The sequence below is a fragment of the Schistosoma mansoni genome, chromosome 6 (genome assembly GCF_000237925.1).
Source record: "Schistosoma mansoni strain Puerto Rico chromosome 6, complete genome".
NCBI lineage: Eukaryota > Metazoa > Platyhelminthes > Trematoda > Strigeidida > Schistosomatidae > Schistosoma > Schistosoma mansoni.
In genome coordinates, this window is record NC_031500.1 from 17,655,382 (window position 1) to 17,674,648 (window position 19,267).

At 35.9% G+C, this 19,267-nt stretch overlaps 1 protein-coding gene across 1 annotated transcript in view; it reads left to right on the forward strand.

Moving 5' to 3' along the window:
• Positions 1-4,534: 4,534 nt before the first annotated feature.
• The window catches only part of Smp_016920 (hypothetical protein), a gene marked incomplete at both ends in the record, with an annotated part of 22,861 nt that continues 8,128 nt past the window's right edge, over positions 4,535-19,267 (forward strand). The window contains 2 exons of the mRNA XM_018798455.1: positions 4,535-4,648; positions 7,370-7,524. Of these exons, the coding sequence (XP_018653395.1) occupies positions 4,535-4,648; positions 7,370-7,524 (269 nt within the window). The remainder of the gene's footprint in view (positions 4,649-7,369; positions 7,525-19,267) is intronic.

Sequence of the window (19,267 nt, forward strand, 5' to 3'; positions counted from 1 at the left end):
ATAATGTATAAAATTTAAAGAATAACAATGAATAATAATATTCCAAAAAGGAACGGACTCACAGTTTGTAGGCTTGGTGTACCAGATCACGTAAGGCTCACCACTGAGGATACGACTGGTATTCTGACTTTACAATTAGCTACCAGTAGCACCTTCTATAATCGAAACCTTCTTGGCCAAATAGAAATCAGAAGTCAGATGAGAAGGGGTAGGAAAGATATATTTGATACGTTATCAATATATCGAGGAACGTTTATTCTAAGCTGACTAGTGAATGTAGGAGCAGTGTCCCACGCCGAGTTGAAACGTGATCTGGTACGGATGCATGACCGAAAGCCTTCAGTTAAACAAGTCCACTTAAACAACGTGGTCAGCATCCAATGTCGAACACATAATGAGCTATTGATTTTAGGGAATTATCTACAGCTACAAGTGGATAAGGAACTGTATAAATAAAGGTAGTTCAGAAAGAAGTATGGAATTGTGTGTAATTTTAAAATAAAGTGCTGAAAACAGTATTCCGATACAAATGGATGTCTCCCTTTTTTTCGAAGCTGTTTGAACCCTCCTTTTTTTGTTTTTAAATTGTATAGGGTATGGAATGGGCTTCGTTTTTAGCCAATCGTCTAGTTTACTTGTAATAGGATTACACGGTAGGAAGTGGAACCAATTCAGCTTTTTTTTAACATGGTTTAAACAGGTATTTTGCATGAATAATTTCTCATCAATACCGTTGGTTCGTGACATCCCACTTGACATAAGGAGCCGTAATTTAATATGTTCTGCCCTACAGATACGGGTGGATTGAAGTTATCTCCCCATCATCATGTTTGCTGGTCACTAACGCCACCCTCTCTCCTTTTATGATGCTAGGCTCTCTTACGTTTGTGGTCAGCATGAATATTGCTTCAATCAAGGACCATAGTTGAAATACACTGTCTGTACAAGTTCCATGTTACAAGCAAATCAGATGGTAAAAGCATTTGTATTATGGGTTAGATATCCATCTAATATATCGTACTGCTATGAAGATAACTAATGGTAAAGGTTATAAGAGACAAGTCAGATTATTTGTGGTTAAGAGATAGTAAATAGTGTATATGCATTGTTTCTTAGTCTATAGGCTGGGTCATTGATCATAGTTGGGAAGGAGGTTAGAAATGACAGTCCATTTATTACTTTGCAGAGAAACATCAGATTGTTCCCTAACCTACGGTGCCATAAAGGTTCTAAAGAGAGGTGCTTACATCTACTTGTGTAATCGAGAGTGGAGTCACTTCTTATAGTTGGCGTGTAAAGCGCCTTTGAACATCCTCTACTCTTATTTTGCCAGTGGTATTCAGATTAGGGAAGATAAAAGAGCAGTATTCTAAGGAAGGTTGTACACATATTTTGCAAAGGGTAAGCTTAGCATCTGTCGTGAAGAAATTTTTTGTTATGAAGCCAATTAGACGTCTAGCTTTACAAATAATAGAGGAGGCGTGTGCTTTAAAATTTAGGCTTCCTGTGTAATTAATTCCTAGATCGTGTACTGAATTAAGTGTCTGGACTTTACTTTTATTTAAGTAAAGTTGTGGTTCATAGGGGTGCTTTCCAAAGTGCATGGTCCCGCATTTGTGGAGATTAAATGGTAGTTGCCACTTTTCGCTCCAGATAGTTAGGTTATTGAGATCATCTTGAATCAGAGGAACACTTCCACTTAGAGCCTCAGGCTTATAGCTGTATACTATTTTGAGATCATCAGCATATAAGTATGGTTTCCCAGATTTTATGATGTTACACAAGAATCACATAAGAATTTTCCTATCCATTTCCTATCCAAAGCTCGAGAGCTTCTGCATATGACCTGAGTGTGAAACCTTATTAAACACTTTGCTAAAATACATGAATATCACATCGACAGACAGTCTGTTATCTTGGGCTGTTGTCCAATCCTCTCTCGCAATAGGTAAGTTAGTTAAGCATGAACGCTAGTTACGAAACCCATGTTGCTCAGGAGTTAACAGATTGCACGAATCTATGTGACTCAGTAACTTAGCTCGAATTATTTTTTAAATAACTTAACGACTATGCTGGTTAGGCTGACAGGCCGGCATTTAGATACCATCTGTTTCTGACCATCCTTAAATATAGGGTTGACTATAGCGTCTTCCCAGTGTCTAGGTAGTTGAGCGAGTGAAAGGGACATGTTGAAGAGCGTCGCGAGCGGTCTTGGAATAATGTCTGCAAGCGATGACAGCAAACATGGATGTAGCCCATCGAGGCCCAGTATCTTACAAGGTTTGAGGCTAGTTATCAGCTTCCCCAGTCATATGTACAGATCCTATGTCTGGTACCCCGGTGTAATCGGGACATTTAGTTGTAGCGCTACACGTAGAGTAGACCTGACTAAAATAGTCTGAAAAAGTCCAAGATTTTACTAGATCAGAATCTGAATTTTCGTGTAACAGCAATGCATGAATAGCATCACTACGTTTTGTTCACACATTTAGCCGAAGACACTCAGTTAGTTATCCTTACCCAGCCATGATTAAGCATATGTGCTGAGCGTCCTTTTACAGCAACTATTCGTCTGAGATTGCATATGTCCCGACAGCGACTAGTATAACAACAATTATGTACCCATAAGCATCCTTTCATAAGAAGAGGTTCATGACGGTAGAGTTGATAATTTCCACATATCCAAGACTCCATACTATTCCAAGTCTATAATATTATATCAATGTTCCCTTCGAAAGATCATATAAAATTTGTTTGTACCATTTCAGTTGGTAGAAAATTTCAAGAGCTGAATACTCATTGTTACAGGAGAACTGAAGATATCTGGCTGAATAAAATCTTTTATATTAAATGTAATGATTTCGGTGTGTAATGAGTGTGCGTGGCCTGAAAAGGGAAAAGTTATGTGGAGTTTTGTGAGTGACACAAAACACCAACTCACAGAACGGTTGCTAGAGCTACAGAGCAGTGGCTCACCAATAAACAGTTTTTTAGAAGATAAAATCACGGTTTGACTCTTTTGCTTTATTATGTGAGAATCTCCTAGAATTTTCCGAAAAACTTATACCTGTCCAAGACAAAGTACTTGTCAGTTGACTCTTGACTATCTCACAGAATCACCAATGAATAGAACTCATTATCTAACACGTGTCTGGATCTACATCTGTTGACGCGTTCAAAAAGAAATCTGGATTGACTAGGAAACTACTACTGCCAGTTTTCAGACAGGTCACCTAGCCGCCCATGATTTATAGACTACAGCTGGAACCAAAATGTCAGTCTTTCGAATATAGTGCAGAGAGAAGTGATTTAGAAGAGATTGAGGTAGACTTTAGGAAACAATATATTTTATTATAGACAAAGGTTAAATCGGAGTCACTGAACTGGCCTTCTACAGGCTGTAAAGCGTCTACTTAGAGGTACACAAGTATAAGGCCTCCATCATTGGCTAGGCGTCTCCAGAAACCAACAGTTTCAGCATCGACGTCAAATATCTCTAGTGTTATTCATTTGAAGAATCATTGGGCAACACAGCAGTATAACGATCACTAATATTGGATACATTATAATGAATTGGGATACCCGAAAATGTAAAAATCGTACTTTGGTAGCAAGGACTGGATTAGCATTTGGAGAGAAAGAAACTATAAACGCGCGTGCAAATTCCGAATCGCGCTGACAAACAAGAAGCATATTCAGGGACAGAACAGTTATCGTTCCAAAAATACACTACAGGAACAGAATTCCCACGCCTTTCGGGCTAAATATTATTACAACATACGTCATAGATAAGACAATAGGTATTATTTTATGTATTAAACTTGATTTTTTCCTCCTTTAGAAATTTTATGTTAATAACAGGAATAATGCAATGGAGTTTCAAAGCAGAAAATTCGGTAGTCATTGTCTGTTTAGGTCCATCTGCAATTTGCGCTTAAGAATTTATTTAAAAATATCACATCAGTCAGATGAAAAACTCCGTCTTTTAGAAAAAAATATGAGGGAACCATTTTCTTATTTTGCTTAGGACCCCTGAAACTGCTACCTGTCTACGAATATATCATAAATTATTACATTACCTATAACCGTATTTATTTTAATTGAAAACGTCCACATGTGTGTTGAACACCAAAAAACACTGAAGCTTAGACTGTAGGAGAACAAACAAAGTGATAAGCGTAGGATAATTCATCTGAAAAATCTGCAATCTGAAGGATTCTGTTGCTGATCAGATACTGATGGCATATTATCCTGATTTACGGAAATGAGGGTTTGATATCAGTTTCAGGTTCGGTGGTACTAATGAGAACTATTGCAAGTGCCATTCCATGATCATAACCGGTAATATATCTTTCAGTATGTTTCGGTGTCAGTTAATAATTGAGATCTCGAACAACAATCAGTTCTTCATATCCACTGAACAATGTTTATAGCTTGGACATTAAATGACCATTGGTTTCTCAAGGTCAGGTAAACAGCTGTGGGGTCAGACCAATGGTGCAACCAACCTAATGCAAAAGTAAACAGTATAGCTATGGGCAATTGCCTGAGGTGCAGAAATACTGATTCTTCAGCTGATGTTGGAAATAGTGACGCACAACTTCGACTAGAAAGTGAGAGACGACGTAGTCGTTTGCCTCCATATTTTGTAAGTCCTTTGTCTTACAAACAGTAATGTCTCTGTTGTCTACAATAAGCAATCAGAAGGCAGTTATTTGTAGTTACCACTTCTAATGAAAATAGGATTTGGAATTAGCCTTCGAAGGTGCTTACCTCTGGTCACACCATTGTAATAGTACGTAAGTGCACAAACACTATCTTAAGTGGAATTAGATTTCGGATGATGTTTATGCTGCATAAAACATCATATCAAGGGTCCTCCAAGTTGAATCGGTAATAAGAGGTACTGACTATGTGTCCAATTTACTCGTGCATCATATTGAGCAATTTTTATATTAAGAGATATTGAGGCTCAAATAGTCTTCAGTTGTAAGACGTTTTGAAATTATTTCTGAATTGTCTTTAGTCTAAATCAATTTCTTGTGGCTAAGTTTTTATTGGTTTTCTAGCTTTTTGTTGTGTACACTATGTAATTATCAATGAAGATCCCAGATGTTTCTTACAGTTCCTTAGAAATCTAAACTTTATTGTACGGTCCTTATAGTCCACGGATAGTGGTTTTATATAAGAATCTCATTTCTGCGTCTTCTTATTGAAGTAAGACATATTTTCAATAATGATAAATTCTCGACCTTTCATTTGAAGAACCCCGTTTGTGAAATCAAACTAGTTGGCAGTTCTCTTTCCTTTTGATTTCTGTCCGTTTTCTTACTTAGTCAAAAGTTTGTATGGATGGGAACTCGTTTGTGTTACATGTATGACGGACTCGGATACTCTACCTTAACGCTTCCATTGTTCTGCTGAAGTATTACAGGTCCAAAATTCAGCGACTAGCTTTCAGTCCAGGAATTTAAGTGTCATCTTCGGAGCTCACAATCAGCCTGTTTTAGAGTTTCTTACACAACTGTGTTGTCAGCAGCTTAATGACAGTAAAAATAAGGTTATCTGCTAGTTTATTCTCACGTAATTTGCTATAAATGGGCTGAAAACCTATTTGTGGCTTTTCGATGTGTCCAATCACTGCCGCATTCTCCTTTTAATATTATGATCTGAACTAGAGAAACAGAAAGCTCTTGGGTAACATGTCTTCTTTCAATTATTAACTCTTTACCATGACCTTATGGGTTCAAATAAATGTTTGAATGTTACAATCTAGCCAAACACTGATTATTTACTTATGGAATAGTGAGAATAAATACAAGGTGGAAATGTTTTTATTTAGCGATATCGTATACCTAGAGCTTCTACTAAAAATCCCAAAAGAGTGGATCGGCTAATTTGTTCGGGGGCATGTACTGTATGTGCTGCATCACGATTAGAAAATTGTGTAAATTAACAAACTAAGGAAGAACAAATGTAAACTTAAGAGGGACTAATTTTTGTTGTTGTATAAACTATTGGTAAAACCACTGATTATTTTTATAAACCTTTTGAAAACCTATTAATAGGTCGATAATTGGATATTTCAAACAAAGTAGTCATTTGTTTCCGTTCATATGTCATCTTATTTCCTTTACGAACCCAGTTTGTTCTTTTAACTATCTAGGTTTTATTCTAGTGTCATAGTATTTCTCTCTACACTGAACTCCCCGAATATTGGTCGTCATTATTACTTCCTACAAGTATCTCATTACGAATCTGAGTAAATAGTGTCATTTCACATAATTATTTTCTGTGGTCGTTAATAACGTAGTGTTTCTCTTTTCCATCTGGTTCATTTACTAGCAATGAAATCGTTGGGTCAGCTGACTGTTACCTTTAATCCAAGAGTCCTTCCAAGCTTGATAAACCAATGTCTAAGGAAATCTCTGAAAGAATACAAGCCCGCTTGACTTTTACTAACTTGCATCACAAACAGCCTAGGTCTTTTTTCTATTGGCCAGATATAGAATATATTGTATACCAGTTCACCCTACAGTACTCTACATGGTCCATAAATGCAGCAAACATACTTATATTGCTTATATTTGGTTATAGGTGCCTTAACAGATTTATTGCATGTACCAAAATCACGAAAGACTTTTGTTGAGATCAAGCATATAAGAAATGGCAAATCAAATTATTAAGCTAGTAACATTTTTCGACTGTGCTGGGTGGATATGCAGTGCTGACTAGCGTGGGAGTAAGTCGGAAACCAGGTAGAGTTAACCAAACGACGTTATGGCACTATTCAAATTAGCCATCGATTATGAACTTAGCCATGCTAAGTGATTTTGACTTTTTTCCGAGGTCCAAGAGAAAACGTAATCAGTGATTTATGTTAAGCCTCAGCATAAGATTGGGCTAATTTATGCATACATATTTATACTTGATCTCCGTCAAAATATTAAGCCCAGTATTATCCTATACTTTTCACTCATTAGTTTCGTTTTATTAAATTTTTTTGGCTTGCAAGTCGAACATTTATTTTTCCACTACTGTTGATATTATTACTATTAAAACTCATCCTCTTTTCGGCTCATTAATTCTACCCATCATTTTGGTGTAATTATTAACAAAATAAACTGATACACATGTGCCGGATGTTACATTATTCACAACTGACTTGTGTTTGTGGGACCATGAAGTTTTGCCTTAGTTCTGGGATGAAATTTTGTTCAGCTTACTACTATGGATGATTCACATGGTGAATGTTACTATATCATTACTTGCTTGCTTATTCATACTTTATTTTTAAAAAAATATGTTGTAAAGCTTATGTTGTACAGAAAAAAAATCATTTTGTAAATATTTGCCGTTTACGTATTAGGAGAATGATCCAATTATGCATCCTACTCCTGGTGTCTCACGACCTATGTCCCAGTTAACTGAAGAGGAGCAAGTGAGAATCGCTACACGTATGGGCTTGATTTCCACACTACCATTGTTTAAATTCGATGAATCGAAGAGAGAGAAACTATTTGAGTAAGTTAGTCGATGGGTTTTTTTATGTATAAAGATTATTTTCATATGAAAAGTTAACATTATCCAACTTTTTGTTAGTTTAGTTTTGTTACATTATTAATTATTTTTTTGTTAACTGATCCATTACACATCCAAACTCTCATTCATAATCCATATAGAATATTTCTTCTTAATACACTATCTTACTTTGTGGTATGTTACTTACTAGCTTAGAAAATTGTTTTCAAATCTAGTGAAGTACTAAATTTGACAAAAGATATAATATTTACAGTATTCATTATTTCCAGATTAATTCGTCAGTAAAATAATAGACATAACTGATTGAAGCACTTAGTTTCCAACCATTAAGTTGATGACCTGAACTCAACATTCATTATCTAAAGCATTACTCAAAGCTAATTACTTAAATTTGTTCTTGATAATTGGTTGACATTGATTTTTGATTATTTGCTACTATAGTTGTCCCTCACTTTTTGGCTTTTTGTGTAAATAAGTAAGTTTTTACCGCATCATCTCTTGGTGTACAAATACGACAGTAGTACATGTAGGCAATCACAAGTTTATGAAGTCCTTGGTTTATTGTAGGTATAGCAAATTGGATGCTAGAAATTCATGTATTCCAGATATTTGAAGACATATTTTTCATAAGTTAATTATTATAACAAAAATATACTTATTATCTTCCAATTACTGAATATTATTATGTAGTGGTTGTTCTATGGTTGAGGCGTTCAGCCTATAGATATTAAAGCCTAAGTTCAAATCCATCTCCACTTCGGTTTAGATAACTAAGTAGTGTCATCAGTCCTCACACCTAAAATGTGATTCATACCTAAGATCTTTAGCGAACGAGTTGATAATTATAATTCAATACCGCCTTTTTTGTTCTTGTCTACTGACAACAACAACAACAACTGATCTCTATTTCATCAGTTATTTTATTATTTCCTTTTCTTGGATTTCTGATTTTGATATTCGGTATTAGTTATATGTTTCGTAAAAAAACACAATATGTTTGGTTGAAATAAAAAAAACTCAATACAGGATAAGTTACTAAGTGAACTTATTTGGCTATACTTCTTTAATATATGAAGAATGAGCTATTTAAATGGTTGGAGACTCTAGGTGATATGGCTCAGAATCGATCACAATGGCTTAGGTGTATACACTCTTTATCTTCCCTTAAACCTTAAGATTAAAATTGCTTCATATCTGTCTTCCTTCCTATACTATATCCTTACATACAATTTTTCTTTTATATATTAACACCACTAAATTAACTATTTCTATGAATCCGGTGTTCATTTTGTTGTGCTAATGAGTGAGGTATGGCAACTTGGACCGATGCATAACTGTGCCTGGTCATACGTTGTAGCTGACTGACTGACTCTTTGTAAATAAGACTAATCTATATTCGTTATACATCTACACGTATTATTACTATTTTTGTTATATGCATACTCTAACAGTTTGAATACTTAATATGATTTGAGAATTTTTTTTGCCTACCGTAGTTTGAAATTTCATGCAATTTAGTAAATGTAAAATAATAAACGTAGCAGAATAGTGTTGCATTCGTTTTATTTTATGGTTTCTCTTCAGATGTTTTTTTAGCTTAAAATTTATTTATGTAAACACATAAGTATTGGTACAAGGGGGCACCAGATATATATGCGTCACACAAATCTTATTTCATTTGTGTGAGGGCTGTGATAATGCCCAGATGCCCAAACTGAAGCAGGTGGTTTTCTTATGGGACCACAACCGGAGCCTTTGGCCTAAGGATCTGATCCACAAGGCTGTGGAACATCGTAAGGAGATGCAGTCCGATGGTAGCCGGTGACCAACAATTGATTCATACGCCATTTGTTCCCCCGGGATGCTGGAGCTAGCCCATGTGCACCATTAGTTTGCAATCAGGGTTTTCCAACTCCCTAGGTGGACTTTCCCTGTCCACCGGTGCGGTTAAGGCGCCGGACATTCTCTTTTCGTCCTCTCAATTTCGTAAACAACAGTAATGCCACGAGAATGTAGTCAGTAAGACTTCCGTGGCAGAAGCTATATACGCGTGGCCATGTGAGAGCATTTCGAGGGAGAGCGGACTCTCCCGAATCTCGGCCGTACCAGGGCATTCGGGGGCTTATCTTGAAAGCAGTAGTAATAATTATTTAAAACTAAGATACATACGTGATATCATATTGACGAAAATTAATAGAATAAATGACAATAGATATGAAAGAAATATAAAGTCTTGAAGTGGAAGATTGATTTTGTTACAATGTGTAAAATTTCCTGAAGAAAGTAAATTTAAAACAAATGGAAACAGTTTTCTAGAAAATGAAAATAAAAATTAATGTTCAAAGTTATGTGATAACAATCGTAAAATTGTGTAGATTAACAGAGTGAGTTGAGTAAGGCTAAAAATGAATTCCTATAGATTGTGTCATTGATTGTAGCACAGACACACACACACTATGTATTGTCACATCGTAGTACCGTAGTCTCCTCATGGTTATGGAGTTCAGTCAGTCAGTCAGTCAGCTACAACGTGGGACCAGGCACATATATGCATCGGTCCAAGTTGCCACACCTCACTCATTATCACAACAAGATGAACACCGGATTCATAGAGGTGGTTAATTTAGTGGTGGTAATATATAAAAGAAAGGTTGTATATAAGGATATAGTACAGAAAGAAAGACAGATATGAAGCAATTTTAATCTCAAGTTTTAAGGGAAGATAAAGAGTGTATACACCTAAGCCATTGTGATCGATTCTGAGCCATATCAACCAGAGTCTCCAACCATTGGTTACGATAGTCGCAGGGACCTCAACCAAGTAGTCTGCATCTACCAACAAAGCTCAGACTAGAAGTTAGTGACTTCAAGCTCTGATGCCGCGTTTTGGTTTGGCCGCCCCTAACTGGTTATGGAGTTACACACTTATGAATTTGAATCTAATTACTATCACACATGGTTTTAGTGAATTTCAGGATTTTATTAATGTGAAATCATACACCATAGTACAATTTAGGATGAAATAGATTAATTGATCACTCTTGGTCTTATACGAAAATCTTATTACGTGATGAATTTTGTTAAAAATATGTATTAGTACAATTGTAAAGATCATTACAAGTAACAAATGTGTGAAAATACAAAAGCTAACCTAAACGTATTGGTCAAATCTATCATAAGTAGTGGCATATTGTTTCAACTAATTACACCTTAATAAAGGGTATATATATATATATATATATATATATATATATATATACAATCATTTTATGGATTTTTGAGTAAACCATTTTAGAGGTTTCATTTTTCGTTGTTGTTGTTGTTGTTGATAATTTGTGGATTAAAAAGCTGAAATTCAACAGTTTCTTATACATTTTCGTCGAAAATTGATGAATCCATGTGTTATTGTTATATTTTGATTTGGATTTCTTGACGTTTCTTCTGTCTTATTGTTATTGTGTAGTGAATATCGTTCTCTAAAGTAGGCAGTTCACACAATCTACTATTTAGCTATTTTATTCAACCAATTGTAAGCACTGTGGAACCTGGCACATGTGTGCATCAGCCCAAGTTGTTACACCACAACGACACAACAAGATGAACTTATTAAGTTAGGGGTGGCGAATCCAAAACGTGGCATCAGTGGTTGAAGTCACTAACTTCTTATCGTAGTCATGTTAGTAGATGCAGACTACTTGGTTGTAGTCCGTGTGGCTTTCGTAACTAATGATTGGAGACTTTGGGTGACGTGACTCAAAATCGACCACAATGGTGTAGTTGTATTCACTCTCTGTTTTCTCTTAAACTGTGGGATTGAAATCGCCTTATATTTTTCGTTCTACCAACTAATTCTTCCTGTACTATATCCTTATACAAAATCTTTCTTTTATATATTACAACCATTGAAGTAACTGCTTCTATGTATTTGGTGATCGTTTTATTGTGCTAATGAGGTGTAGCAACTTGAACCGATGCATATATATGCTTAGTAGTCCTATATTGTAGCTGACCGACTGAATGATAAACTTATCAACATGTATACCAGTGTTGTAGAAGCAGTATAAGTGTCTTGTAAAGTTGATTAGGTTTCAAAGAAGACAACTCGTGAAGGAAGTATAAATTCAAGATCTAAAGGAAAACAAAAAAACTAAATGAATCTATAACATTAGGATTGATTCTTAGTCACCTTATTCAATGTGACTATCAAAGTGGCTATCAGGACTCAGTGGCTGAGTGGATAATGCGATGTCGTTTGAAGCGAGGGTACTGGGTTCGAGTCTCAGAGTGAACATCAACTCTGAGATGCACATACATCCAGCTGACGAGTCCCAAATAGGATGAAGTGTCGCGCGTCCTGGATTCCACTGCTAGCCACTATCCATCTCTGCTTACCAATATATGAATTCGTTTAAACAAATTGTGTCAATAAAACAACAACTAGTAATTTACAAACTGTAGCACGCAAAATTCGAAATTTTCTTTTTTTTTTGAATGTTTTGATTTATGGAATTAGATTGTGCTAATTCAATAGATGTTAGGAACATAGATAAATAAAACAAAAGTTATTTCTAAATGATCTAACCAACAATCTTTATGATGTTGTTTTGGATAATTGATGGTATATGACTTAATTCATCAAAAAAGAAGAAACTTCGAAACACACCTAAACAAAAATGAACCTATAATCAATCGATTACTTATTCAATAGAATTCAGAAGGGGTTTTGTGGAGATTCCAATAGTTTCATAGTTGAAATCATCAGTCAATTGAAGCTAGATCACCATGGATAATCTGAAAGCGCTGGATGGCCGTTTCGTCCTATTGTAGGACTCCTCAGTGGCAGTGCGCATCCATGATCCCGCCTCACTAGTGACTGATTTCAAGAGATATTTCCTGGAGTTCTATTGGGAAGCAGTGATCAGTGGAGTTCAATCACGTTCGTTGTGAGATAACAACTCACTGTAGACAATTGGTGAACGGTTACTCAAACTTCGTGGACTGGTTGAAGTTAGACATTAACACTGTTGGATACTGGCTAAGTGGTCTATCGGTTAAGTGCTCTGACGCTAGACTAGTAGGTCCTGGGTTAGAATCTCTCGAGGCGGGATCGTGTATGCGCACTGCTGAGGAGTCCCACAATAGGTCGAAACGGCCGTCCAGTGCTTCCAGGTTTTCCATGGTGGTCTAGCTTCAATTGATTCTTGATTTCAACTATCAATAGAATCCATTGTTTAGTATGGTAGTAATTGAAGTTGATGACTTCATTCATTAATCTGCATGATTCAGTGTTCTTCTAAACAATATTGTCAGCAGAAACTTTAGCTAGAATCCACTGAAAATCTCATCAACTAACCATTTGTTTTTGTTTTTTCGACCAACTCTACATCTATCCACGTGGTATGTTCGGCCAGTGGCCGTGAACTTTGGGTAAAATAGTGCAAAATTGTTCACGGTGACACAAGAGTACTGTCTATTTATCTTAATTTCAGTTTTAAATTCCAGTTTTCTATTATACATGCATTTGTACTCTATGTTTTTAAACTTTATTCTTAATGGTTATTCCTTCTCATTGTCATTTGTACGTTATTCCCACCTTTTTTCACCACACACCTTGTTAATTTTATCTCATCATACTAATGAGATATGGCTGTGGTGTATGCTACTGAAGCTGACAGATATAAGTAGTATGTAGCACCTATCGAAAGTGGGATTCCTGGAGACAGAATATTGAAATGAAGAGAAAAGGAAAGAAATCGGGGAGTAATCGAAGTAACAACAGAAATAGAGGAATAATGGAGTATGTAAAGAACGATGCAACGAAGATATGCAAATGATTTATTTAATGTATGATTATCATATTTTATTAGGCCACTGTGTGATTTCGCACTAAACAATCAATTGGTTTTCCCCACCTTAGTTCGCGTTCACTACATGGTAACTTCGACCAGCGCACATCCATGGGAGGTTCTGCGCAAATGATAACTACAATGTATGGCATCTAACTGTATCGGCACTAACTTATTAGTTTTGCTACGCATCAGAAATGCTTTTTGAATGCTAATAATTAAGCTTTTGTAGTTTACTCATTATTTTCACTATGGGTTGTTATGTAAAACTATTGTATAGAAGAGAACAATGCTTTGTGTATTAATCGTTCGGTGAATGTTTAGTCTGCAGAATTGTAAATCATGAACTGATCTCAGCTAGACAACCATTGAAACCTGGGAACACTGGATAGCCGTTTCGTCTATGAGAAACCTCAACAGTGCGCATCCACTACCACGTATCCGGGACTCGGACTGTGGACCATCGGTTGTTTCATTGCGACGATAAGTAGTGCGAAGTAACAATTTGTAGTAAAACATCCCGTATTTTTTGTTGAGAGAGCTATCTTAATAATACACTCTCCTACTGTAGCTGAAAAAATATTACACAAACTAGTAAACCGGTGTCTGTTGTCACATGATTCATTTGGAAAAAACACACACCTGAATGTGTGGAAGCCTGGGGATTGAAGTTCTTATCATAACTAATTCTCAGTTAACTCCCATAATAGTAATTCAACGTTGTTATTATTATTGTTGGTAAGAATGAAGATAATTCAGCGAAGATAACAGGGATGATATCATATAATAAAGCTTCGAGACAGTATCCATAGCATTTATCTTCCAGCAATTTCAACATCTACACTCTGTTTATAATATTTTGCAGATTCAATATCTTAGTGATAAGAAAACTAGGAAAATTTCCATCATATTCACGGGGATTGACAAGCCTTACTGATTAGATATCCATACTAAAAAAAATTCCTAAATTTACACGAAAACTTTTCTCGTTTTTGTTTGGTTGTTTAAACAAAGGTGGGAAATGACGAGTGAGGTGGGGAGAAAATTGTCATTTTCAAACGAGCTCCCCCAAACACAATATAGTTTAAACAGTAGTAAAATTTATATGTATTCTTTGTTTGGATCTTCTCATTGACGATTACGGCTGCAATTGATCAGTCTGTCCTCCCATATATGCATCCTGCGAGGACTGCCTCGATATGACTATTAAGTCACAAGCATTTTAAGCAGAGATGGATGGTGGCTAGCAGTGGAATCATGGACAGTTATTTCGCTCAATTCGAAACTCATCTGGCGGATGTACTTGCATCCAAAGATTAATGTTTACTCCAGGACTCGAATCTAGTACCGTTCACCTCAAACATAACCGCATTATCCACTTAGCTACTCAGTCCAGATAGCTGACTAGCTTGTGAAATGGAATGTAGTCTAATCCATTTATATTGGTTGTTTCCAATCCTCTTTTATTAAGAATGCTTGTGACTTAATAACAATATCAAGTCAATTCTCACAGGATGCACATATGTGTAAAGAAACTGATCAATCGCAATCGTAAACATTAATGAAAAGATCCAAACAACCAATACATATATATAGAAATTCACATCACTGAACAAGCCTGTGGTCATCTGGATTCAGTAGCAAAGTGTATAATGCGATAACGTTTGAAGTGAGGTGTACTGGATTCAAGTTCCGAAGTGAACGTTAACTCTGAAATGCAAGTACATCCATCTGACTTGTCCTATATTCTACTGCTAATCACCATCCATCACTGCCTAAAGCAGTAAGGAAAATTATTTTGTTTTAATAAGAAATGATAGTGCAAATTGATAGATATTACTGAGAATTGGTTATTATTATTATTATTATTATTATTATTATTATTATTATTATTTCAACAAGTGCATTCATAATTACTAATAATCCGTTAATCAAGCTGCTCTTTATTGAGATTAGTATAATCTGACCAGCTTTTAAACGTGTTGATCATATGCATACTAGTATTATAATTATTATTATTGACCTTATGCTGCATGAATGGGGTGAAGGACGTTTAGAAAAAGAAAGCATTATGATTATTACATAAGTCATATAGTTGATGTGTATTAAGACATGTCTTTGTTTCTCAGAAAAGAAATAACTGTCTATAGTACAGATATTCATTGTTAAATTTTGACGCTTTTAAATCCTCGCTGATAAAATGTAAAATCTTCTGTTAGCACTGAGTAACAATGTCAGGATATTTGGAATGTGTTTCTCCCCATCCAAATGTAAATTGTTACTCCAGAACTGGCTTGCGTCAACACCCGAACTAAGGATAGGGAGTGAAGTAGTCGAACGCGTCCACAACTTCACTTATCTTGGAAGTGTGATCAGTCCTAATGGGTTGGTGTCTGACGAAATCTCAGCACGGATTCAGAAAGCTTGTTTGGTTTTTGCCAGCTTACGTCACCTATGGTGAAGACGAGATATCCATCTATCAATTAAGGGACGAATATACTGCACAGCAGTTCACTCTGTTCTACTTTACGGCCGTGAAACATGGCCATTAAGAGTAGAAGATACTCGTAGGTTACTAGTATTTGACCACAGATGTGTTAGAAATATTGCTCGCATCTGCTGGGATAACCGGGTAAGTAATAGCGAGGTTAGACGCAGGGTACTAGGGAATGATGGTAAATCAGTTGATGAGGTGATGAATCTTCATCGACTGAGATGATTGGGCCACGTGTTACGTATGTCTGAACACCGATTACCACGACGCGCTATGCTGACTAGTATTGGGGATGGTTGGAAGAAAGTTAGGGGTGGCCAAACCAAAACATGGCATCAGTGTTTGAAGTCACTAACTTCTAGTCTGAGCCATGTTGGCAGATGCAGACTACTTGGTTGGGGTCCGTGTGACTATCGTAACCAATGGTTGGAGACTCTAGGTGACATGGTTCAGAATCGATCACAATGGCGCAGGTGTATATACTCTTTATTTTCCTTTAAACATTTACGTTAAAATTGCTTCGTATTTATCTTTGTTCCTGTACTATATCCTTATATACAATCTTTCTTTCATATATTACCACCACTAAATTAACTACTTCTATGAATTCGGTGTTCATCTTGTTGTGTTAATGAGTGAGGTATGGCAACTTCGACCGATGCATATATGTGCCTCGTTCCACGTTGTAGCTAACTGAATGACTTTTAATTCCTGTTTTATAATCAGTTAGTTATAAGGTAGTCTCTCAGTGCCAAAAAAACAGAAATATGAAAGATTCATTTAAGTTCCAACTTGGAAAAATATACAAAACTTTCAAAATAAATGTGCTCTTTATGACAAAACAGTTCCAGTGGAGATGTCTTTCTATGATACATACGTGATACATTACTACAACTAATTAACCAACTCATCGTAATGTGGTTCATATTAAATTGACAACACAAATTGGTAAATTTAACTTATTTACTTGGTTTATGGATACGAGCCACATTCAAAGATTAAATGCTGATGATAATAATAATAATGATAATAATAATAATACTCGGCTGCCCAAATCGAAGTAGATGAGACAGAGTTCGAACTTGGAAATAAATGGTTGAAAGTTGGACGCCTTAATCACTAAGCTACTATTCCACATGAAGTGCTGGTACATCATCTAACAAATTTGTGACATTCTCAGTTAACAAAATAAAACAAAATTAATTATTTGTTACCCTGGATACGATTATACCTCAATTGTGATAGTGGAATCAAGCCTTGAATGACCTAAATACCGAAGTTAATCATAAGAAATATAATTCAAATCAATGGTTTAGATTAGATTAGAGCTGATAAAGTTTGAGTGAAATTATTCAGGTAAATAATATCTTTGAAAATTTTCATGTAACAATAAAACTTATACTTATACAGCCCTCAAATGCCCTGCTACGACCGAGAGCGGGGACAGTCCGCTCTCCCTCTCGAAACGCTCTCACATGGCCACGCGTATATAGCCTCTGACAGGGAAGTTCAACTCACTACTTTCTCGTAGCATTACTGTTGTTTACGAAATTGAGAGGACGAAAAGCGAATGTCTGTCGCTTTAACTGGGTTGGTGGACACGGAAAGTCCATTTAGGGGAGTTGGAAAACCCTGATTTCAAACCAATGGTGCACATGGGCTGGCTCCAGTATCCTGAGGGAACAAATGGCGTATGAACCAATTGTTAGTCACCGGTTACCATGGGACTGCATCTTCTCACGTTGCTCCACTGCCTTGTGGATCAGATCTTTAAGTCAAAGGCTCCGGGTGTGGTCCCCTAGTAATACCACCTGCTTCGGTTTGGTCACCTGGACAGTATCACAGTCCTCACACAAATGAAATGAGATTTGTGTGGTGCATATATATCTGGTGCCCCTTTGTACCAATATGTATGTGTTTAAATAAAAAAAAATAAAAAAATAAATATCATGACAAGAGGGCATACCTTGTGAGATACTATGCGTTTTACCTTCAGAGACATCATCCACAATTTCATGAGATAATCATTTATTACTCCAGCTCTACATTTCATACTTGCTTTCAATATTTAGTGAAATATTAACTGTCAGATTAGCTTAGCTAATTAGATACGAAAAAAGGAGATGATCCCTGAGTACTAACGAGTAATATAGTCATGAAACAAGAATTTCACATGAACAGTAACCAAATGGCTGACATCTTACTTGGATTGCAGGTGTATACACTCTTTATCTTCCCTTAAACCTTAAGATTAAAATTGCTTCATAACTATTTTCTTTCCTTATACTATATCCTTTTATACAATCTTTCTTTTGTATATTACCACCACTAAATTAACTATTTCTATGAATCCGGTGTTCATTTTGTTGTGCTAATGAGTGAGGTATGGCAACTTCGACCGATGCATAACTGTGCCTTGTCCTACATTGTAGCTGACTGACTGACTGACTTGGATTGCTTAAGTTTAGTCTATATTATTTTGATGAAACAAATAGATTTCGATTCAAATGTGTTTCATACATCATGAAGCTTATTTTCACTATCACAATCAAGGTGTTACTTTTTTTCCTTTTTTTTTTACTTATGAGAAACTGATTTCGGTCGATAAGTTTACAATCCAATTTGACTAGTATGTAGTAACAGAGAGAGAGAGAGGGAGAGAAGTAGACGATAATATTTTCAAGATACATGTGATCCATTTATTGATTCAATCCGGTGATTGAAAAAACAAAAAAAAACTTTAAATGAATAAAGAAAAATGTTACTTTATTGTAAAAAAAAATCACCGCGCATGCAACGTGTAACTATGTACTTGTTTACAATGTTCTTTTCACATTTTTTTTTAATTTTTTTATTTTTATTTCGGGGTGAAGGAGAGGACATTGGTTCACAATTTTTTTTTAAATTTTCACATGACTTGTCTGCAAAAAATATTTCAGAATTTCTGTTGGTAGCATTTACAACATTTGATGTGATGACCGGTAGTGTGTAATGGAGTTGGTCGAACATTATTATAATGTAGTTTAAAGGAGAGGGGAGAGAAATGTTCACCTACTTATTAATTGTTCAATTACAGTAAACGGCTGTATTTTGTGACAAAGATCTGTAAATTTATCTTTTTTTTGGTTGTAATTACATCTGATGTTGTTGTCTTGATTATTTTATTAGTTGAAATCATGAGTTAATTGAAGCTAGACCACCAGGGAAAACCTGGAAGTACTGGACGGCCGTTTCGTCCTATTATGGGACTCCTCAGCAGTGCGTATCCACGATCCCGTACCCGAGAGATTCGAACCCAGGACCTACCAGCTTCGCACCGGCTCAGTGGTCTGTCGGTTAAGTGCCCTGACGCGAGAATGATAGGGTCCGGGTTGGAATCTCGATA